We start from the raw sequence: 25101 nt of genomic DNA, 5'->3' as shown, positions 1-25101 counted from the left end.
GGAAGACAGAGGTGGGTGGATCACCTGAGGTCGGGAGTTCGAGACCAGCTTGACCAACATGGAGAAACCTCATCTCTACTGAAAATACAAAATTAGCCAGGCATGGTGGTGCGTGCCTGTAATCCCAGCTACTTGGGAGGCTGAGGCAGGAGAACTGCTTGAACCTGGGAGATGGAGGTTGTGGTGAGCTTAGGTAGCAGCTTACATAGCTGGACCTTGTCTTTACAAACAAACAAAAAAATAGTAGGGTGTGATGGCACATACCTGTAGTCCTAGCTACTCTGGAGGCTGAGTTGGAGAATTGTGCGAGCCCAGGAGTTTAAGGCTGCAATGAGTTATGATCACAACACTGCATTCTAACCTGGGCAGAGTGAGAATCTTGTCTCTTAAAAAGAAATAAAAAATTTTAGTTTCCAGTTGTACATTGCTAGTAGTAATGTTTGAGTGTTGACCTTGTATCTTGTGATCTTGCTAAACTCATTAGTTCTAGGAGTATTTTTGTAGGTACCTTGGGGTTGTCTATGTAGATAATCATATTGTCTGTGAACAGAGACAGTTTGATTTTTTTCTGTACAATCCGTTTGTCTTTTATTTTATTTTCTCTGTTACTCTAGTTAGGAATTCCAGTATGAAGTGGAAGGGGAGTAGCAATAGTGCACATTCTTGTCTTATTGCCAATCTTAGTGGAAAAGCATTCAGTCATTCAGAATTAAGTATGGTATTAGCTGTGGGGTTTTTGTGGTTGCTTTTTATATCTGGTTGAGGAAGATCCTGTCTACTCCTGATTTGCCAATGAATGTTGAATTTTGTCTTGTGCTTTTTCTGAGTCAATTGATATGGTCATATGGGTTTTTTTCCTTTTGATTATAATACATTATTTTATACTGAGTTTTGTTTTTTGTTTTTGTTTTTGTTTTTTAGTATGAAACTAGTTCTGCATTTTGGTTGTGGTGTATTATTCTTTTTTATCTATTGCTGGATTGGACTTAATTTTTTGTTGAGGATTGCATCATTATTATGAGGGACATCGTCTGCAGTTTTCTTTTGGTGTACTGTCTTTGGTATTAGCATAATGTTGTCCTTATACAGTGAATTGGGAAATGTTTCTTCTTTGAATGAGAGTGTAGAAAATTGTTTAGAATTCTCCAGTGAAACCAACTGGGCCTGACGACTTCTTCTTCAGAAAGTTTTGAATGATGTATTCAAGTTCTTTAATAGTTATTGGAGTATTCAGGTTATCTATCTTACTTTGAATGTGTTTTGTTAGCTTTGTGTTTTGTCATTTTGAGGGATTGGTTCATTTCATCTAAATTGTCCAATTTGTGTGCATAGAGATAGTCTTAGAAATTTATTATCCTTTTAATATCTTTGTAGTTTGTAGTGATAACCTCTTTCCTTTCTTATTTTGAATGTCTTCTTTTTTTCTCCTTTTCTTAGTCTTGTTAGAGATTTATTGATGCTTTTGAATAACTAGCTTTGGTTGGATTGATTTTTTTCTTCTCTGTTAGTTTTAAAAAATTAAAAAAATAGTGATTTTCCTCTGTTATTTTCTTCATTCTACTTTAGGTTTATTTTGTTTTTCTTTTTTGGGTTGTAAAGTAGGAGCTTAGATTATTGATTTGAGATATATCTTCTTTTATAATATTTAATATTATAATTTTCTCTCTAAGCATCTTTTTTTGTTTGTTTGTTTGCATTTTTTTAAGAGACAGGGTTTCTCCGTGTTGGTCATGACAGTCTTGAACGCCTGACCTCAGGTGATCCGCCTGCCTCAGCCTCCCAAAGTGCTGGGATTACAGGTGTGAGCCACCCGGCTCTCTCTAAGCACTCTTTAAGTTCATCTGATAATTTTTTTTTTTTTTTTTTTTTTTTACCAGTTGTCAAATGATCCTTTATTGAAATATTTTCCTTTGTGCTTCTTAACTAGCTGGGCATTCCACAGCACCACTGTTGATGTCATTGATGATAGCATGAGGGTGGTGGCCATCAACATTACAGCCCACAGACTGGGCAGTCCCCAGGATCTCCTTAATGGTTCCAGAGGGTTCTCTGGCTAAAGATTGGTGCCGCATCTGTCAAGCAATGTTGACGATTTCATCAGAAGTGATATTGCCACTTTGTTTAATGTTTTTCTGTTTCTTTCTGTCTCTTAGTGGTTCCTTGAGGATTTTGATGATCAGGGCAGAATCAGAAGGCCCACCTCAATCTGGGCCTGTCTGTTCTGAATGGTCAGTTTCACTGTAATCCTCAGGTCCTTCCAGTCACCTGTTGCCTTGGCAATGTCATCATCAACCTTTTTTGGAGCCAGACCAAGGGGGCCAATTTTGGGAGCCAGTGCAGAAGTGGCACCGACTTCACCCCCGGCGCACCTCCGATATACGACTTTGATCTTGCTGGGGTTGACCTTCGGTGGGCTGGTGGAGGCAACTGGTGTTAGATGAGCCCGGATTTGGGACGACCAAAGAAAGTTGCACCTTGGCCTCCTCCAAGCCAAAAGCAAGAAAACTAATAATTTTTTTATATCGTGTTTTCATTTTTGTTAGCAAATGTTTTCTGAGTCTTCCTTTTTTGCCCAGGGAGAAATTTTTATGTTCTAAGCATTTGAAGATTTTTATATTATCTTTTTGTTTTTTATTTATTTATATTTTTCTTTTTTTTTTCTTTTGAGATGGAGTTTCGCCCTTGTTGCCCAGGCTAGAGTGCAATAGTGTGATCTTGGCTCACTGCAGCCTCTGACTCCTGGGTTCAAGTGATTCTCCTTCCTCAGCCTCCCGACTAGCTGCAATTACAGGCATGGACCACCAGGCCCAGCTAATTTTTGTATTTTTAGTAGAAGATGGGGTTTCACGATCTTGACCAGGATGGTCTTGATTTCTTCACCTCTTGATCCACACGCCTCAGCCTCCCAAAGTGCTGGGATTACAGATGTGAGCCACCGTGCCCCGCCAGGAACTTCTTTAAGTAGTTTTAGAGCTGATCTACTAGCAACTAATTCTCTTAGTTTTCCTTTATTTGAAAATGTCTTGGCTGGGCGAAGTGGCTCACCCCTGTAAACTCCCAGCACTTAGGGAGGCTGAGGCATGTGGATCACGAGGTCAGGAGTTCAAGACCAGCCTGGCCGAGATGGTGAAACCCCATCTCTGCTAAAACTACAAAAAAATTAGCCAGGCGTGGTGGCAGGCAACTGTAATCCCAGCTACTCAGGAGGCAGAGGCAGGAGAATCACTTGAATCTGGGTGACAGAGGTTGCAGTGAACTGAGATTGCACCACCCGCACTCCAGCCTGGGCAACAGAGTAAGACTCCATCTTAATAAAAAAAAAGAGTCTTTATTTCACTATGTGAAATCACTCTGTGGTTCAGCTGGTGGCCTAGCATAGTGTGTCAGGCCCCCTATATATGACAGTGCTGCTGGAGGTGTGTTATTCTTTGACTTAGCAGGTAATTTGATCTCCCCTGATACATTTATGTTTTCTCACATTTTGGACTCTGATTCTTCACCTTACATGAGGCTTCAATTCCAAGGAAGGTAGGAGTTGAGATACAGGTACCCTTTTTTGTTTCAATCCTGTTACTCTTGCTATGTTTATCTGGGCGTGGTTCTCTTATACGCTCTAAACTAAGTCCCCAAAGAGGAACTTCTGTTCTTGGTAGCTGGGCCTACTTAAGAAGTTGCAGGTAAATTTCAGTGAATAGCACAATCACTTTGGATCTTTATTGAGTCAAAATATCTTTGGCCAGGTGCGGTCACTAACGCTTGTACTCCCAACACTTTGGGAGGCTGAGGCAGATGGATCATCTGAGGTCAGGAGTTTGATACCAGCCTGACCAACATGGTGAAACCCCGTCTCTGCTAAAAATACAAAAAATTAGCTAGGTGTAGTGGTGCATGCCTGTAGTCCCTGCTACTTGGGAGGCTGAGGAATGAGAATTGCTTGAATCCAGCCTGGGAGACAGTGCAACACTCCGTATCAAAAAAAAAAAAAGAAAGAAAAGAAAAAACCAAAACTTTAACTATTAATTGTTAGTTTTGGATGAATAGGAAGAAATCAAAATAGTTTCTTGAGCTCCTTCAAAGTACTCATCCTGTCCTCAGGTATAGAAGAATTTTCGTTTTGGGGAAATGGGGAGAAAGAATATTTATTTTGAAGAGAAAAGATAACATTTCTAGCCTTTTTTTTTCTTTTTGTTATTGCTGTTTGTTTTTAAGTCAGGGTCTTGATCTCTCACACAGGTTAAAGTATAGTGGCACGTCCATATCTCACTGCAGCCTCCAAGTCACGGGCTCATGTGATCACTCTGTCTCAGCCTCCCAAGTAGCTGGGATTACAGGTGCCAGCCACCATGACTGGCTAATTAAAAAAAAGTTTTTTTTTGTAGAGATAAGGCCTTTCTATGTTGTCCAGGCTGGTCTGAAACTCCTGGGCTTAAACGATCCTCCCACTTTGGTCTCCAAAAGTGTTGGGTTTACAGGCATGAGCCACCATTGCCCAGCCCCAGATATTTCTGATATCTTCAAGTTGTGTTTCCCTGCTCAGTGAAAAATGACTGCTAGGGAAAACTTCTTGAACTCCTTAACTGCTTTTAATGATTACCTTTAATATCTGGGAGCTAACTGTACCAGGAATCTTCAGGAGAGCAGGAGCTTTTGAGTGGTTGATTTTGCTGCTATTTGTAATACTCATCTGAAAGTTTTTGATAAGCGACTAACCAGCTATATACCATGAATCAAGAGTTGTCGTGTCTTCTGGGATCTCAGCAAAAATATCGGATAATATGGGAAATGGAATCTGAGGCCAGAAAGCCAGATTTTAGAGTTTCTAGGAATGCCATGATATCTGAATAGATACTGTGAGAAAGGTACTCATCATGAATATCTTCTGGATGAGTACCTTTAATAGAGGAATGTAAATAGAGATGTCTGTAACAATTTAGGACTGGTGTAATCACTTTTATGTACTTATTTTTATATCAGACGCTCAGTAGGTTTGTTGATGCTTTTCATGACAGTCTTACAAATAAGTTTATATGATTCATTTTAGAAAACTATGTTCTTGTTTATAATCTTTGATTTTTTTTTTTTTTTTTTTTTTTTTAAGATGGAGTCTCGCTTGTTGCCCAGGCTGGAGTACAGTGGCGCAGTCTCCACTCACTGCAACCTCTGCCTCCTGGGTTCAAGCAATTCTTTTGCCTCAGCCTCCTGAGTAGCTGGGACTACAGGCACACAGCGCCATGCCCAGCTAATTATTATTATTTTTTTTAAGTAGAGATGGGTTTTCACTGTGTTGCCCAGGCTGGTTGTGAACTCCTGAGCTCAGTCAATCCGCCCGCCTTGGCCTCCCAAAGTGCTGGGATTACAGGCATGAGCCACTGTGCCTGGCCTAATTTTAAATTAAAAATACATATACTATATATTTTCTGTGTTTAGAAATGAAAAAATTTAAAAGTCCTGACTTACAATTAAGGCTGTTGGGATGAGCTAGACTTCATGTTCCGGTCCCAAATTCCCAGGGAAGAAAAAAAGTTAAAAAGAAAAGACCAAGAGAAAAAACAGGCTGGGCATGGTGGCTCATGCTTGTAATCTCAGCACTTTGAGAGGCTGAGGCAGGCAGATCACCTGAGATCAGGAGTTTGAGATCAGACTGGCCAACATGGTGAAACCCCATCTCTACTAAAAGTACAAAAATTAGCCAGGCATGGTGGCGGGAGCCTGAAATCCCAGCTACTCAGGAGGCTGAGGCAGGAGAATTGATTGAACCTGGAAGGTAAAGGCTGCAGTGAGCCGAGATCTTGCCACTGCACTCCAGCCTGGGCAACAAGAAGGAGACTCTGTCTCAAAAAGAAAAAGAAAAACAACAAACCAGAATTTTGATGGAAAACAGGAAAGAGTACTTATGGAATCCTGGAAACCTGGAAACTGAGGATTTTTTTTTTTTTTTAGACCGAGTCTCGCTCTGTTGCCAGGCAGCAGTGCAGTTACACAATCTCGGCTCACTGCAACCTCCACCTTCCAGGTTCAAGCGATTCTCCTGCTTCAGCCTCCTGAATAGCTGGGATTACAGGTGTCCACCACCATGCCCAGCTAATTTTTACATTTTTTTAGTAGAGACGGGGTTTCACCATATTGGCCAGGATGGTCTTGATCTCCTGACCTTGTGATCTGCCTGCCTCAGCCTCCCAAAGTGCTGGGATTACAGGCATGAGCCACCACACCCAGCTGGAAATTAAGGAATTTTTAAAGAGTTGGCTGATGGGATCATGCAGCAGGAAACCCCAGTCTGAAACAGATAGGAGAGGATGACTAGATGACTGGAAAGATGGGAGCAGCTCCAGAGGAGAGAGCCTTGAGCACAAGTGGGCATCCAGCTAGGTGATTCCTCCACACTCAGTGTCCATGAGGGAGCAGATGATTCATAAACAGGTAGAGCCGTATCTTGGAATTCTTCAGTAGTTAAAAAGAGTGAGGTGGATCTCTATATATCAACAGAGAACATTTCTAAGACATTAAACACCAAAAGAGAACTTGAATAAGGACATATATGGTATAAGGATACCATTAATGTTAAATGTATTTTTATAGTTACATATATAAAAGCTTAGAGCATAGGTTCTCAACAGTGGCACTATTCACCTTATGGATTAGAGAACTCTGTCATGGGTGACTGTCCTGTACATTATAGGATTTTTAACAGTGTCTCTGGCATCTTACCCACTAGATACTAGTAGTGTCCCCGCCAGGCCTCAGTAGTGACAATCAAAACTGTCTACAGACATTGCCAACTGTGTCCTAGGGACAAAATTGCTCCAAGTTGGGATCCCTTGGCATAAATTGAAGTCTAAGAATACATATTCACCTGATAAGTGAGAAAGACATTATAATGGGGACAGAGGTGTGGTCAGTGGAGTTGTTAGCTTTATTTTAAATAAGAATGTTTAAGTATTACATATATTTACTTATATTACATCTAATTAAAAAAAGACACAAAAGATAGCTTTGCTATTTTATTTTTATTTTTATTTTTATTTATTTATTTTTTTTGAGACAGAGTCTCACTCTGTTGCCCAGACTGGAGTGCACTGGTGGGATCTCGGCTCACTGCAACCTCTGCCTCCTGGGTTCAAGTGATTCTTGTGCCTCAGCCTCTCAAGCAGCTGGGACCATAGGTATGTGCCACCATATCCGGCTAATTTTTTGTATTTTAGCAGAGATGGGGTTTTGCCATGCTGGCCAGGCTGATCTCAAACTCCTGACCACAAGTGGTCCGCCCAACTCTACCTCCCAAAGTGCTGGGTTTACAGGTGGGAGCCACCGCACCTGGCCAGCTTTGCTTTTTTATAAGATATCTGTTGTATTAAATTTAAAAATGGTTAATGGTTAGAAGAAGAAATACAGATAATTTATAAACATGAAAATATGCCCAAACTCACTAATAACCAGGAAAATGCAAATTTAAAAAAATGATAAATTATTTTTCTCCATTATGTTAATAAAATTAGAAAGATAAACCATGTTCAGTGATGGTGTAGTGTGGGGAAATTAATCTCTAACAGTTGTGTTAAGTTGACCTAAGATTTTAAATGTATAGTTTACAGTATTTGTACTTTTAAACATTTTTCATATAGAAATATATATATGTAAACAGATTGGTGTGTTTAGGGAAGCTTATTGCAGTGCACAATACCTGCACATTGGAAACCGTGTCCAATATTAGGAGAATGGTTAAATAAGTTATGGTTCATCTAGATTACTAGAAATACTGGATAGCTGTTAAAAATGATGACGTAGAACTCTTAAAAAATACTGAGTGATAAAATTACTTGTAGAGTAATATGTAGTGTGATTCATTTTATACCAAGAAAAGTCTTAAACACAAAGTAAAACTCCGCACTGGTATTTCTGCATATCCATATGAAAATGCTTAGGTGAGTCTGGAAGGACACACGCAAAACTGATAATAGCTGGATAATAATAGGAAATGGGACAAGGAGCCTTTAAAGGAGGGCAGGGAATAATGGTTATCTGGTATCTATAAGCTTTTTTTTTTTTCTAAAGCTTTTTTCTTTTTAACCTTTTTAAGGTTTAAGCTTTTTTTCTTTTTAACCAAAGGAATAATTCATACTTTACTTGGGTAATTACAATAAAATTTAAGAAGATCTAGATGACTTGCTTTTATGAATAGTGTCATCATTTGGTGGCTTGCATTGAGCAGGAATAGCTGCTGTTGGGGCTTTGGTAGGGCTTTGAGATCTCATGACTTTAGGTGGCTTTCCATATTTTGTGGAATTGGCATTAGCTGTTTATATGGTTTGGAAACATTTTTTAAAAAATAGTAGATTTTAATGGAGATTATTTCCAGATCCTATTCCTAGAATTTTCACTCTGTTATTGTGTCAGAAAGATGTATTCAGAAATATATGTCTGTGTATTTACGTCTTAATCATTAGACTCTTGAATTCATGTGTGATACTTTTCTCTTTAGTAAGTGGAAAATGATCTTAAAGATTGCAAGCTAAAGCTGAGCCCACACTCTTACTGGTATTTTCTTGCTTCCTCCCTCAACCCCACCTTGTTGGAGTTTTCTTAGGTAGTATTATTTATTTATTTTTTCCTATGTAATGAAGTTCTTCAAATGTATACTTTCACTGTGGCTTGTCAGTAATTGGTCAGAAATTGTGATGGATCTATATAATTTTTTTTCTATGATATCTATGTAACATAAAGTTTACCATTTTGCTCATTTCATTTATTTAATTGTTATTTTTTATTTTTACAGATGGGTCACACTATGTTGCCCAGGTTGGACTTCAACTCCTGGGCTTGAGTGATCCTCCTGCCTCAGCCTCCTAAGCAGCTGGGACTATAGGAACTGTGCTACTGCACATGGCAGTTTTAGTCGTTTTATTTTTTATTTTCTGAGACAGGATCTCTCTCTGTTACCCAGGCTGGAGTGCAGTGGTTCAATCGCAGCTTGCTGCAACCTCAGCCTCTGCTTGGGAAGCCTTTTGGATCTGCCAGTGCTTGTCAGAAACTTTTTACTCTGCATTATTTCATATCTCAGGTGTTTTTACCTACTTACTTTGCACATTATCCTTCTCAAAGGCATTTGTTCAAGTTTTTTTTTTTCAAGCTAATAAAGGAAAACAAACCTGAACCATCTCTCGGCTGTCACTCTGCCTCTCCTACTCTTTACACCCAACCATATGGACAGTCCCCACCCCACCTCACCCCTACCCTACTCTTCCTCTGCTTTATGCCGCTCCTTTCCATTGTGGTCTGGCACTCACCAGCTACACTGACATGACTCTTGTGAAGGTTTTGCTTGAATACTTGATGTCTACTTTCTCTCTGTCATTCTTCCCCTTCTCCCCTGATGCTTCTACGAAGGAGTCAGTGGTATGAGAAGATAGTTCTCCTCCTGCTGGTTTTCATTCTTTTGTTGTTTACTGTGTCCTCAGGAATGCATGCTTGCAAGACAAAGACTAAAACAAAAAAACAAAAAACCCCAAACAATAAAAAACTCCAAAACACCTTTGTTTTGGTTCCAGGATTGATTCAGCATCAGTTCCCTTTTGTAAAATGAAAACAGGATTGTAGAAAATGGGCCAGGAATTTTGCAACTGGCAAAAACGTACTCTCTTTTTTCCCTGTAGTTTTAAATTTTACCACTTTGAAAATCATGTAAATTATCTTAGAAGAAAAATAGTTGTCACTAATTCTACCATCCAGAATAACCATGAATAAATACGTCTTGGTGTTACACATGTAGTTTTCAAAATAGAATCAAAGCGAATGTTTTAAAAAAATCATTTTGTTTTCTATGAACAAATTGCCTTTCTGGGAAAGGACGTGCTGGAATGTTAGTTTTTAAAAACGTATATAAGTATCTTTAGATACTTTTAATGAAATAGAAAGAGTTCTGTTTCTTTTTTTTTTTTAGAAATAGGATTTTATCTGGTTTGATTTTTTTTTTCTAGTTCTTCAAATTAAGATTGATGCAGTTGGCTTTCCTTTCTTTAATCTTTTAGTCTTTCAGGGTAATTTGCTTTTTTTAAATGAGACCCTCAATACTTTATTATTTTTTTAATTGTGGTAAAATGCTTATAAAGAAATTTACCATCTTAACTGTTTTTGTATGTACAGTTCAGTGGCGTTAAGTACATTCACATTGTTGTACAGCCACCACTACAATCCATCTCCAGAACTCTATTCATATTGCAAAACTGAAACTCTACCTGTTAAATAATAACTCCCCATTCCAGGCTCCCCACAGTCTCTGGCAACCACCATTCTACTTTCAGGATAGCTTTCATTGGTTAGTAATGTTTGGAGGATTTGATTAGATTTGATAGATACTGAAGTCTGGCTGGGTTATGTAGGGTATTGCTACTTTCAGCCAAGGAGTGCATCTAGTCTGTATTATGTCATCCTTGGAGTATTCTACCCAGTGTCTTGCATTGAAGGGCATCACAAGGGAAACTCCTGTATTCTCAGTCATGGTAAATAGTGTCCACTTCACTATGGATCTTGTTGAGTGATACGTTTCAGAACATCTCTAGGCATGAAGAAACATTTCCAAAGCCGCTCATCTCCCTGTCTTTCTAGTATGTACTAGTTTAGAAGGTACTGAAAAGCTTTGGCTGACACCATTGAGTTTTATTCTAAATATAACATCTGGCCTAGCACTTTTTGTCACTCATGTGCAATCTATTTGATAAGGACGGGGACCAAATAGAATATCTTTTTCAATGTATTTTAGGCATCTAATTGACGAATATGAAATTTTCTATCAATCCCAAGTTTTTAAGTGCAGGCATAATTTTTAACCTATGTATATCCAATAATTTACATTTATTTTTTAAAAGTTAGTAAGGAAGATGATTTTTCTCAGTCCTGTAAGATGAAATACACATCTGTTGTTCTCCTAGTTTGTTATTTGGATATTAGGCTCATATGAGTAATAAGGTGATGCAAGTAATTTTTCTCTGAAGAATAAAAAAATTCAAAATATAAAACTAAATGCTTGATGGGAAAACCAATAATCTGCTTTAAAAAGCTCTATTGGTTTTCTGAGAATGGAATGGAAAAGTTTATGAAGACAAACTATACTTGGTACTTAAAATGCTTTATTTTTCTTTCTGAAACATATAGCCAGCAAATCCTGCTTAATTGATTAGTTTACCTCAGTTTAAACTTTCCATGGTGGTTATATATTTCCTTTGCCATTAAAATGTATAAAAATGAATTTATATTTTTCAAGATGTTGAAATTTTTGAAACATAAATGTATCTAGTCAGCCTATGCAATATTAAATCATTTTGCAAAATAGCATCTGTGTTGCTTGAATACTGTTTTTTTTTTGTATTATTAAGCTAAAGAAAACACCTCACACATTTCATGCAACAGGGACAATAAAATTGAAACAGAGTTTCAAAAGTTTGTTAGATTGTTCTTTCTAGGTTGACTCTTCATCTCTTTAACTAAGGGAGCAGAGGATTTTAATGTTTTCTTTTGCATGGCTTTTTCCTGCTACTGACCTTGGGCTAGACTGTGGGCTTGTTGAGATGTGAATGTACCCTATCCCTTGAAGTAAGATTTGTTTCTGCAAATAGAGGAAAAGAAGCCAACCAATCCTTTATAAACAGTTTATGTTTAGTCCTTCCTTGTAAAGTCCATAGCAGTTTTGACCTGCTTTTAATGCATAATTTATTTGAATGTTTATTGGAGTAATCTTGTTTTTAATTGGAACAATCTTAATCACCCAGTAAAATATATTAGGCTCTGAGCTAGTTCTTAGTATGTTTATAAAATGCTTGTGATAACATAGGAAAAATGATTATTATCCTAGTTAAAAACCAAAAGGATGTAAGTTATACATGCGATATCATTATGAAAGTGTATTAGAGAAAAGACTGGAAGTAAAAATGTCAATACTGTTAGGATTCTCTCTCTCCTTTTTACTTTGGAATGCATGTTTATTGTAGAAATTTTGGACATATAAACACATGCCTATGTGTATCTTTTAATTTCTTTTCCTCCATAAACCAGCTGTTGCCATATATATGGCCAAGATTAAGAAGATTTTATTTAGGTATAGACTTTTACCTCAAAGATAATGACTTAACGTTGCAACTTTTTTGTACCTCAAAGACAATGGCTTTAACATTTGATAATGAAAGTTTCTAAACAAGCTGCTATCCAAGTGTATCTATGAGTAAATAGCTTTTATCACTTAACTTTGGGTTAGGGGAGATTAAAAAAAGAATTTAAAGCATAACCTTATGATCTGGTGGAGGAGAGTGTGTAAATTCTAACGGTGTGCAAAGCAGTTAAAATGAGATTATTGGGTAGATGAGATTAAATGCTAAAATTTGCACTAACTACTCGTGGAGTTTAGATGAAAGGAGATTCATCCTAGATTGAAGTACTTGGGAAAGACCCAGTGGTAGGTGTGAAATGTGAAGTGCATCTTCAAAAATAGATAGTATCCAAGGAGAATAAAACAAGTTTGGATTTAACTTTAAACAAAGACTTAAATGTATTATTTTTAAAGGATTGTGAAGTCCTCAATTTCTTTCTTACAGAAAAAAACTACAATCACAATTACAACAACAATCCTGTTACTGTAATAGGATCTGAAGTGGGCAGAGGGCAACAGGGCAATACAGGAGGGGGCATCCTGGTCTGAGGGCAGAAGACTAACTTGAGGTTGGAGGCATACCAGGCAGCGATAACCACCAACAGGGTCTTGCTTTGAGTATATTTAGAAGCCCTTCGAAAGTAGGGCTGCTTTTCCCTGCAATTGGTATTAAAGAATTACCGAATGTATGTATTTGGATATTTTATATATTAAGATATTGACCTGAAAATCCCTTGGGCATTTATCTGATCTTCTACCTTTCAATACTCAATATAATTTTTTACTAAAGTGGGAAATGGGAAATATTTATTGTATTGACAAAGATAATTGTTAGCTTTCCAAAAGACCACTTTTTTAGTTTTTTTAGATCTCATTTAAAACAAAATATTTAAAAATTATTTCACAACTGAAGACTATAACTTAGAAATGCTCAGAGGTATTTGCCACCTTTGACGTGTTTTTTTGGTAGACGAGTGGGTCGGAACTGTTTAGGTATGTTTGTGTTCCAGTTTTACATATCTGCCTTGTAAAATAATTGTAATCTGTTTGGAAGTTGCTTAAACTGGAAAACCATTAGGAAAAGTCATTTAAAAATATACGAATCCTTTTGTCATTTAAAAAGGATAGACTCCTTTTAGAACTAAACAGTTTACTCTTCTTCATATTAATGCTTAGCCTCTATTATGCAAAATAGATTTAAACATTATAGAGTGAGTAGTCTTAAAAATGGAGCACACATTCTTGAATTTTGAGTAGCTTTAGAACTTAATACACATATCATTTTTTTTTTTAGGAATAAATGTAAAATGGATGAAGATTGACTGTGAGAGTATTTAAATGATTCTCAAGATTTTCTGGTTCATGTGTTGTGATATTGAACTCTTTCTTTCGTCCTAGGCTTTAATTTGTGCCTGGTGCTGACCTGATGCTGTGCAGGGACACTCACTGCATCCCTCCATTCAGTCCCTCTAATTATCCCAACTTCCTGGGGAGCTTGCTTAGAACTGGGCATGAGTGCTCATTATTAAAATATTGGGCTACCCTGGCTACATGTAACAAGGTAGTTTTTGATATCAAATTTATGTACTGATGAATGAAATAGGAAGCTAAAATTGTTTGCTGTGATTTTACATAAATAGGTAGAGGATATTATGGAAATTATTTGGTTAGACAATGAATTAGGCTGTAATAAATGAAATCATGGGTAATAGAGTTCCTGAGTTTATTTGTTGCATTGTTGCTTTTTAGTGCATACTCAAAAAGAAATATGACTCTATAAATGATATGCAGAACAATCGGATTTGCAATTTTGTGTGTATTTGCAGATGACGGTAATTCTTTTTGCTGGGCGCATCTGTTAATGCAGAAATTTGTCTCCTCAGGTTCATGTGAAAATGGCGGATGAGGCCGTCTGTGTTGGCCCAGCTCCCACCACTAAAAGCTACCTCAACATGGATGCCATCATGGAAGCCATTAAGAAAACCAGGGCCCAAGCTGTGAGTCTGAATGAATCTATCTACTGCAGCTGTTTCATATGTAGTGAGCAGAAAGCTAGAGTTTGTATTTAAAAAAAAATAAGAAAGAATGATTGAAAATGCTGTTGCAGTTGGTTCATGTCACATGAGTTAAATGTGGTCGAATTCGCTACTGGAAATCAAAGGTTTTGTAGCATCTGGCAGTGTTGGTCGCTGATCCTGCAGGTGGCTGCTGGATTCAGCTTTCACACCAGGGAGCAGTTTCAGTTCATTTCCAAATTTGCTAGGAAAAAAGAAATCCCAATTAGTTTTGAGTATTAACCCTTTCAATGTAATACGAGCATTTAAAAAAATTCTGTTATAAACAGGATCCAGACACCCTGTTTAAATTCCATTTTAATCATTGAAAAATTATTTATACCTAGTACACTTCCAGAAATAAAAACAGCACATTTGGTAATTACTTCAGTTTGTTAATGTCAGTAGAATGCTCATAATTTACAAGGATAAATCATTCTCTCCACCCCCAATTTGTTTGAATAGAGTGGAATCCAAGGAAAAAAAATGATTTCTGACATCAGGAACAATGTTTTTTCTTTTTTTCCCATTTCCTTTTTTTAATTGTCAGAGAACTAATTATATACAGTGTTCAAAAGTATGCAAAATTATCTCTAAAATTGGATGGAAACATCCAATATCAGCAATTAAGCCTGGAGTACTTCAATTAGTGCTCACACTTCTTTTGAAAGAAATGTTTTAGTAAGATGCATGTTTAAATAAAAAAACTGAATTCATGAACCTGTATTATAGATGTTTACAGTTTATTGGCAGAGTTAATGAAGGTAAAACTCTTTTAACCTTTTAACTATAGCTTGCCAAAATAAATCTGTAGTTGAGTGTTGATAAAATGAAGTTGGTAGAATGAAAACTCTTTTTCCATGATATAGTAGTTTAAATTCTTCTGTATCATGTTCATAAAGCTTAAATCAGCATTTATTTTAGTTTGTTTTTTGAGATGGAGTTTTGCTCTTGTTGCCCAGGCTGGAGTGCAATGATATGATTGATCTTGGCTCATTGCAACCTCCTCCGTTCCCCTGGGTTCAAGCAATTCTCTTGCCTCAGCCCCTCAAGTAGCTGGGATTACAGGTGCCTGCCAAATGCCTGGCTAATTTTGTATTTTTAGTAGAGATAGGGTTTCACCATGTTGGTCAGGCTGGTCTTGAACTCCTGACCTCAGGTGATCTGCCTGCCTTAGCCTCTCAAAGTGTTGGGATTACAGGGGTGAACCACTGTACCTGGTCTGAGTTCAGCATTTAAAAGTCACTGATACATAGCTATTTCTGTATTATGATACTGGTTCCTTCAGAAATTTGACTTTCTTTTTTTTTTTTTCCTGTTGAGACGGTCTCGCTGTATTGCCTAGGCTGGAGTGCAGTGGCGTGATCTTGGCTCACTGCAACCTCCATCTCCCAGGTTAAGTGATTCTCCTGCCTCAGACTCCCAAGTAGCTAGGATTACAGGCGTGTGCCACCATGCCTGGCTAATTTTTTCATTTTTAGTAGAAATGGGGTTTCACCATTTTGGTCAGGCTGGCCTAATGATCTGTCTGCCTTGGCCTCCCAAAGTGCTAGGATTACAGGCATGAGCCACTGCTCTGAGCTAGAAATTTGACTTTCTTTTTAGCAGAATTATTTTACTAGAAGTATATTCAACACTGGCTAATACTGAAGTGGCTAAATTTATGTTTGGCCAGTCAGTGTGGCAGAGCCAAAAATTACTTAATTAGATCAGGCTGGTAGATTGTAGCAATGTGGCTTGTGGGTGAGGATAGCATAAAGTAGTTGTGAATGGCAAAATTTGGGGTGAGGAAGGAAAGAAGAGTAGACATTAGACAAAAAAGAATTCAGAGCACAAAATAAAAGTAAAACCATACCTCCATTTTAGTTAAGTTTGATAGAAAGGGCTCAGTGGTAGTGGCTTAGTGTTATTAATGTCATCAGGAATAAAATATGTTAACTGTCCTAACAGTCTGGGTTTTGGAAAGTAGTAGTTCATGAGTACTGTAAACAAAGGAGAATTTAGTGTTTTTCACCCAACTTGCCAAAGGTTTCTTTTACAAAACTCTTTGACACCATTGTGTAATTCTCCAGACTTGTAGACAAAGTTAGCCTCAGGAAAAGGAGAGAGAGTTTTGTTGAATTGTGTAGACAAATGCCAGCGGGCAGGAAGATACGAGAGCATATACTCACCATTATGGTTAGGACAAAGGTAGTGAGTGGAAAATGAATAAATTAGGGCAAAAGTAGTGTGGAGAAAGTTAATATAGGAGGCCGTTTCTTGGAATTTGTTTTTGATCCTAGAAATGTGAGTTAGAACTGATCAGTGTATAAGAGAAGTATACTTATTCAAGGGCTCTTGAACAATAAATATTAATACATAAATGCACTGTACATTTTGCTTATAAAGCTTTTGCAATATGATAAAATTTAAAATGCTTTTTGCTTTCATTTCTAAGGTACATCCAGGTTATGGATTCCTTTCAGAAAACAAAGAATTTGCCAGATGTTTGGTAAGTTGGTAATGAACCAGAAACTGTTCATTTCTATTTCTGAAAGCAGTGTAGTACCATGGCTTTTGTAAATGTTGGTAGTGATGGATTATAGAATTCTAATTAACCCAACAATTCTTTGAAAATTGTTTGTGAAAAGTGAAGTGTTTTTATCCTGAAACTCAACTCTTGATTTGAAGAGTAGTTATAAAACTAGAAAAGTTAGAAAATCACCATTACACTTGTGAATGATACCTGGTATATTATATACTACATGGTATTTGAATTCAAGTTAAAAACTGCAGATTTTTAAGTGTAAATATGTTAGAGAGTTTAGTGAGTTATTGTAGTGATTTAATTATTTTGTGGCATTTAATATCAAATCTTACTAATTCCTCTAATTTGGGTAAAGTTTTTTTTTTTTTTTTTTTTTTTGAGATGGAGTCTCACTCTGTCACCAGGCTGGAGTGCAGTGATGCAATCTTGGCTCACTGCAACCTCTGCCTCCCAGGTTCAAGTGATTCTCCTGCCTCAGCCTCTCGAATTGCTGGGACTATTGGTGTGTGTCACCACACCCAGCTAATTTTTGTATTTTTAGTAGAGGCGGGGTTTCACCATGTCGGCCAGGATGGTCTTGATCTCCCGACCTCCCAAAGTGCTCACCCATCTCGGCCTCCCAAAGTGCTGGGATTACAGGTGTGAGCCACTGCGCCCAGACAAAGTTGTTTTTAATGATCTAAATGTCCCCTTCCAGCTAGATAAATTAACCTGTCTGTGTTATTAAATTGATTTTTCCAGGTATATTTATAACTCCATTCAAGATGGTACTGAAACCTTATTTTTTAGATACTAGAATATGATTTTTGATTATTGTTTGTACATTTGTTTATTAGATCAATTATGCCAGGTATTATCTTAATTTATTTTAATATGTTATACTTTTTTGTTTCTGTGGCATACAGTCATGTGTTGTTTAACAACATGAATACATTCTGAGAAATGCATCATTTGTTATTATTCGTTCTTGTGTGAACATTACAGAACATTACAGAATGTACTTACACAAATCGACATGATAGAGTCGTTCTTGTGTGAGTTCATTCTTGTGTGAACATTACAGAGTGTACTTACACAAATCGACGTGGTAGAGTCTCCTACACGTTTAGGTTAAGTGTGCTATAGCCTTTTACAAACCTGTGTAACATGTTTCTCTATTGGGTACTGTAGGCAGTTGTAATACAGTGGTAAATATTTGTGTATCTAAATATGTAAACATAGAGAAGATACAGTTAAAAATACAGTATTTGAATCTGTGGAACCACTGTCATACGTGTGGTGCTTCATTGAAATATTCTGTGGTGCATAAGTGTACTCGTATTCTGTTCTTCCACAGATTTGAAATTATTTGTGAATGTCGTTATTTTCTAGATGGAATTTTTACTTAAAATATATAACTTTTGGCTCACGCCTGTAATCCCAACACTTTGGGAGGCCGAGGCGGGTGGATCACGAGGTCAAGAGATCGAGACCATCCTGGTCAACATGGTGAAACCCCGTCTCTACTAAAAATACAAAAAATTAGCTGGGCACGGTAGTGCGTGCCTGTAATTCCAGCTACTCAGGAGGCTGAGGCAGGAGAATTGCCTGAACCCAGGAGGCGGAGGTTGCAGTGAGCCAAGATCGCGCCATTGCACTCCAGCCTGGGTAACAAGAGTGAAACTCCGTCTCAAAAAAAAAAAAAAATATATATATATATATATAACTTTTAACTTGGAACAATCTCAAGGTCACAGAATTGTCTATTTTAGCCACCTTACTTTATGAGTAAAAATCTAAGGCCTAAACAGATGTCTGGAGAGGGCAGATTCCATGGAAGCATCCAGAGGTTCCAGTTTCCCAGGTTTTATGCAGCATATCTACAATTTTTTGTTTATATCCCTTTTTATTTTTTATCTTCCTTGGAATTTTGACCAAGATTCTGTTATTATAAAAACAATTTGAATATAATACTTAAATTTAAATGTGCGTGTGTGTGTGTATGTATATATATTGTCTATGCTGCTTTTGTCCTGTCACAGCAGAGTTGAGTAGTTGTGACAGAGACCATTTGGCCTACCAAGCCTAAAATACTTTTTCTATGGTCCTTTATAGAAAAAGTTTGGGAACTCCTGCTATAGATGAATATCCAAATCCCAGATAAGTGATGTGGTGCCAGTTTTATACATTTATTCCTATACAGTTGATACATTTATTTTATATATTATATATATTTATTATATACAGTTTATGCATTTATTCAGTCATTAAAGAATGCTTCTTTGGAATCTGTTCAAGGCCTTTGAGAAGGATATATTAATAAAAATGAATCCAGTCTGGTTCCTGCTCACTGGGTGCTCATAATCATGTTATGGAAAATAAGTTGTTACACAAATGACTTCACTTTAGGGAAGAAAATATTGTGAGATAGGATTAATATCTCTGTCAATGAAAATAAGAAGGATGATTTCCATCTAGGGTTCTACATTAGAGAAAAACGTGTAGAATATACAACCTCCTCCTTTCTTTAACACTCATTTTCTTTTCAAACGTATTTCCCCATTTCCCTTTATGAGTGCTGTGCCTACCCCCAGCCGACCGTGCGCTGCTCCCACGAGTGGCTGGCTCTGCCCTGAGTGCTTTCCTCACTCTCTCTGGGTGGGCGTGCCTGGCCTCCCACCCCCGTGTCCAACTGCTGCCTGCTTTTGAAAGCACAGTTCACACACAACCTCTGTGGGGAAAGGGTTCTAGATCCTTCTGTTGAGAAGTAATTTCTTTCCTTGGACTTTTTGTTTTAGTTTGATTGGAATATTTTTGTTTTTAGAAAAATGATTTGTACTTTATCTGATATATTGTTTTTACTTAATATCCAGGACTAAAATGATTCTTTGATTTTTTTTTTTTTGAGTAACTTCTATGTATTTGCTTTGGAAAGTGTACAGTAAGCCAAATTCCCTCAAATGTGAAAACACACCAAACTTTATAAGACTAGTAATTTTTTATCCTCAGTTTACACAAAGTGGGATTGGATTTTATATGGTTCCTGCGTCCATGACTTGAAAAACGTCGTGTGGGCCGGGTGTGGTGGCTCACTCCTATAATCCCTGCACTTTGGGAGGCTGAGGTGGGCAGATCACTTGAGGTCAGGTGTTCGAGACCAACCTGGCCAACATGGCAAAACCTTGTCTCTACGAAAAATACAATAATTAGCCAGGTATGGTGGCACGAGCCTATGATCCCAGCTACTTGGGAGGCTGAGGTTGCAGTGAGCTGAGATCGTGCTACTGCACTCCATCCTGGGCAACAGAGCAAGATTTTGTCTAAAAAAGTAAAAAAAAAAGTTTATGTCTTTTTGTTATTACATAAATAGTTCATAGAAAAAACAAAGCTACAAATAATCTTCATAAAAATAGTGATTTTCAATAATTTTAATGTGCTGAGCCAACAGATTTTATTTTTAAACTGTTTTCTATTCCGTATTTTCCCTCCTTTTATTAGGATCGGTAAAGCACCATCCGTGGGAGATTATGAGGATTGTTAGGATGAGGCAAAGACATTCTTAACAGAGTTTACAAAGAGATTTGAAATGTAAAACTGCCTGCTCTGGAAAAATGGGATGTTGGCTTGAAGATATTTCATAGTATTCCTTGTTTTCTTGCTGGTTTTTCTATGTCATTTTAATCATATTATCATATCCTGCCATTTCAGGTAACATAGCATTATAAGTTATAATAATTAGCTTCAGGAGAAACATATTTTAGAATTTATGTTTTGTGTTTGGGTCCTATCTGTGTATTTGAAAGATACACGTATATGTAGATGGATAATGAGTTCCATCAGGATGCTAAGCGTTGAAGGCATAGCGGGGAACTGTGCTGAGCGTGTGAGGTTTGGTGATAGTGCTCTTTTATCTTTTTTCCTTCTCAAGTTTTTAGCCAGATAAGAAATGTAATTATTGTAAAATGAGAGGTAATTTTTAAAATAGCCATTGGTTTAACCAAAAACCTTTTAAATAGCTGTGGCTTCCAATGTGGGTAGGGTCACATAGTTTTGCTGTTGGGAGTGTAAATTGTTTCAGACCTCCCCCTGCCCCCCAGAAATTTGCTAGTATTTATCAACATTTAAAACATGTATATATTCTTTAATTTAGCTCTGAAGAATCTCACTTACAACGTTATACTTGAGAAAATGTTCATTGTAAGGTGCTTCATAATAGCAAAATTTAAAAATTCTACAAAAGTAAAATGTAGAGAATGATGGCTTCCTGCAGGGTCATGGTCCTCAGTTGCAAGACTGCAATCCATGCTGTGTTGTAGTTTAAAGTGTGATGTAAGCACTTTGTAACTGATATTAAAATTCTGAAGTTAGCAAGTTTGCCAGTAACTTAATTTAACAGTATTTTTTGTTTATAAAATAGTTAAAAGTGAATTTAAAATGATCCATATGATACTCTACTCATTCATATTTAGACTTTTTAAAAAATTTGAGTAGGAGGAAATGGAAGAGACTTAGACTTTACAAGTCCAGTGTTGTTTATAACTCTTATTTTCTCTGTATGGGCTATAATCTTCATAGCTTATGGAAATACATTATTTTTATATGTTACAGCGTAAGAAAGGTTGGGAATTGTTACTGCAGTGTATTTTATATAGATGTAATTTTGATTACATAAATTTTCTTATTAACATTATTAGATTTTCCATTTTGGGCACAGACCTTTGATTTTAGTATATTAACATTTTTAATTTTTGAGAATGTAAAATCCTAAGAAATTTAAGCACATGAAAACATTGAAAATTAGAGTTTATTTCCATCTTTGAACCTTTGATCCCAGACTCCAATTTAAATCTTTAGAGGTCACCACTGTTATCTTCTGAAACATGTGTGTCTCTGTGTGTGTGTGTGTGTGTGTGTGTACGTGTACGTGTGTGTATATGTCTGTGCCTGTGTCTGTGTCTGCCAGAATTTTGCTATTGATTTGTTATGTAAGATACTCTTATTTGCTTAAGTAGGACTTTATTTTTTATATGAAAACAAGTAGCGTAGAACTTTTCTTATATAAGAATAAAGTGGGCTGGGCTCAGTGGCTCACGCCAGGCAAGCGGATCACCTGAGGTCTGGAGTTTGAGACCAGCCTAACTAACGTGGAGAAACCCTGTCTCTACTAAAAATACAAAATTAGCTGGGCAAGGTGGGGCATGCCTGTAATCCAAGCTACTCGGGAGGCTGAGGCAGAAGAATCACTTGAACCTTGGAGACGGAGATTACGATGAGCCGAGATAGTGCCATTGCACTCCAACCTGGGCAACAGGAGCAAAACTCTATTTAAAAAAAAAAAGTGGTCCCTAGACTTTCAAAAATAAATATGGAATACCTACCTAGAGATAAATTATTTAATCTTTATGACAACCTATGATGTATTATTATTTTTATTCTTGGTTTTATGGAAGAGAGAACAATCTCTAAATGGTTAAATAAATGCCTTGCCCAGTGTCACATGGTAAATGAAGTATGGATCCCATGTTTAGTATATGTTCCAGACTGACTCTCAGATGTGTTGGAACTGGGCTGGGCTGTTAGTGGTTTTTGTTTTTAATTGATAGCTTTAGCTGGCACCTGTTCTTGCTGTTGGAGGCTTCTGTCATTCTGCTCCCTTTCCATCTTCCCCACTGGTGTGTCATTATAGAGATCTAAAAAGTAGGGTTCTTTTGTTTTTCTTATCTTGTAAGGTGCATGCCAGTGAAGGCAAATCTTTATTTGGCTTTGCTAACTTAATAAGTAAGGTAACTGAGCTTTGCTCAGTTAACTGAATGGAAGAGCTACTGCATAGAGTTACTGATGCTTTTTACCACCCTTTGATAATCTTAGGTGGAACTAATCAAGTCTCCCTTGATTTGGGGGAGAAAGTTCTGTGACTCCTTTTTCCTTTTCACAATAATTTTATAATGTTTTTCTGATTGTGACTTGTACATATGTGGTGTTAAAAAGAATTGATAAGTACTAATGAATGCAACTTCATAAAACCCTTATTATGACAGAATATCTTTTGAAATGTTTGAGAACATGTTTCGTTTCCTATACGTTGGCTTAAGTTCAGCTTTTAGAATATTTGTTGAAGATTTTGAATGTGACATGGAATACTAGATGCTCTAAAGTGAATACCTGAAAAGGAAAATTCTCCCTTTACAGTTAGGGAGTCTTTTAAGGATATAGCTGGGTCAAATATTTTTAGAGCTTGTGGGATTTTGGGTGGTGCTTTCAATAGAAAGTCTGGAATTTGATGAGGCTGAGATTTTCTTCCCTTTGCTTGAGGTTAAAACAGGTTGAAATGCTATATTCTAGTTTTCATAGTACTCTCTGTCCTTACTGCCCTATGCATCTATAAGCTTATTCTGGAGTCAAAATGACAGGTGAATTCTTCCTCTGCCACTTAGTAGCTGTGTGATCTTGGACAGGTTGTTTAATGTGAGACTCTGAAAACTGTTTTATTCTTACTATTTGCATGATATGTATTTCTCGATCTGTGATTTTATGTTGAAAATACTGTGTGTCTCTTGTAGCAGGATGTAGTTGGGTCGTGCTTTAAAATAATTCTGATGATCTCTATTTTTAAATTATAGTGTTTAGTCTATTAAGTTTTTCTTCTTTAATATATTTTCTTAAATAACAGCTCTGTTGAGATTTAATTCACGTATCATCATGCTCACCCTTTGAAAGTATACAATTTAGTGATTTTTTAGTATATTCACAGAGTTAAATAAGCATCACTACTATGCATTGTCAGTAAAATCTATTAACATTTAATAAATGATCGAGGTGGTTGGATTTATGTCTGCCATTTTATCTTTTTTTTCTCTTTCTCCCCTTTTTTTCCTTTCTGCCTTGGATTATTTTAATAATTTTTGAAATTCCATTAAAATTTATCTATTGGATCTATCTATTTTTCAGTGTTTTTTTCTAGGATGGCAATGCCCTTAACATTTCATAGTCTACTTGGAGCTAATATGATATAATTTCAAGTAAAATGTAGAAATTTTGCAATCATATATAGCCCATTCTCCTCTTCCCACCACTAATCCTCTATCTTATAGTTGTCATATGTATTTCATCTGCATGTATTATAAATTCTGTGGGAAAATGTTATAATTTTGCTATAAACATATTGAGGTGAGTTAGGACATTTCTTTGAAATGATCTGTCAAAGTTAAAATGCAGAGGTAAATCTCTAGATTAAATAATTTGAGAATTGCACAATTGGAATTTGGGGCATATACACGGAGTCTTCAGTAATGTCCAAGGAACAAAGAGAAGGTTGAAGGTTTTATTAGAAAGAAAAGAATGTTACTGATTATTTTAAAATAAAGCTCATTGGCCCTTGAAAAGCTTTGGGAGCTGGCAGGCTCGGATAAGAGAGTGACAGTGGTAGGTAAAATTAGTCTTAGAGTGATAGCAGGTTGTTTCAGCAGTTACTAGGTAAAATTGGCCTTAGGGTTACAGCAGGCTGTTTCAGGAGCTGGGCCTCTGGACAGTTCAGTTCTTGGAGCCTGTGCTGTGTGGCCTGAGTACTTTTTTCCCCTGGCTCCTTGACTCTTATGAAGTTAGGTATACAAGAATGACCCAATTCATATAATCAACTTTCACAGATTTAAATATCATTCAGTTGAAATTAAGACTCATTTTATTTTGGTCAATTTTGTAAATATGGTATTTTAAAATTACATATGTATTTTTATTGTGGTAAAGCATACATAACATAAAATTTACCCTTTCACCATTTTTAAGAGTGTGACTCAGTGGCTTTAATTTTATTCACAATGTTTTACAATCATCACCATCATCCAGCTCCAGAACTTTATAATATCTCCAAACTGAAACTGTACGTATTAAACACGAATTCCCCATTTCCCACATACTCCTAGCCCCTGGTAACCTTTTTACTTTCTATCTCTATAAGTTTATGTATTCTTGGTACCATACATAAGTGGAGTCATACACGATTTGTTTGTTTGTGTCTGGCTTATTTCACTTAGCACAATATTTTCAGGGTTCATCCAGTTCCTTCCTCCTTAAGACTGAATAATAATCTACTGTGTGGATATACCACATTTTGTTTCTTCATCACCTGTTGATGGACATTTGGGCTGTTTGTACTTTTTGGGTGTTGTGAATAATACTGCTGTGAACATTGGTATACAAGTATCTGTTTGGGTCCCTGCTTTCGCTTCTTCTTAGTATATAGCTAGGAGAGGAATTGCTGGGTCCTATGGTAATTCTATATTTAACTTTTTGAGGATCTGCCATACTGTTTTCCACAGTACCTGCACCACTTCTCATTCCCACTGTTTTATTGTTTTTAATAACCACCAAATCATGCCTTTCCTTAATGGAAACTCTGGGTAATTACT

The 25101-nt window shown here is 36.8% G+C and overlaps 1 protein-coding gene and 1 pseudogene across 3 annotated transcripts in view; one reads left to right on the top strand and one right to left on the bottom strand.

Moving 5' to 3' along the window:
• Positions 1-25101, top strand: part of PCCA (propionyl-CoA carboxylase subunit alpha) — a 433326-nt gene that overhangs the window by 45636 nt on the left and 362589 nt on the right. For all 3 annotated transcript variants that reach the window (XM_064362172.1, XM_064362171.1, XM_064362174.1), the window contains exons 5-6: positions 14020-14133; positions 16628-16681. In XM_064362172.1, the coding sequence (XP_064218242.1) occupies positions 14020-14133; positions 16628-16681 (168 nt within the window). The remainder of the gene's footprint in view (positions 1-14019; positions 14134-16627; positions 16682-25101) is intronic.
• Positions 1920-13649, bottom strand: LOC105721736 (large ribosomal subunit protein uL11-like; annotated as a pseudogene).

This window comes from Aotus nancymaae, unplaced genomic scaffold (assembly GCF_030222135.1).
Source record: "Aotus nancymaae isolate 86718 unplaced genomic scaffold, 86718_ANA_hifiasm-v0.15.2.pri h1tg000048l, whole genome shotgun sequence".
Lineage (NCBI taxonomy): Eukaryota > Metazoa > Chordata > Mammalia > Primates > Aotidae > Aotus > Aotus nancymaae.
This window is presented reverse-complemented; position numbering and strand designations above follow the sequence as displayed.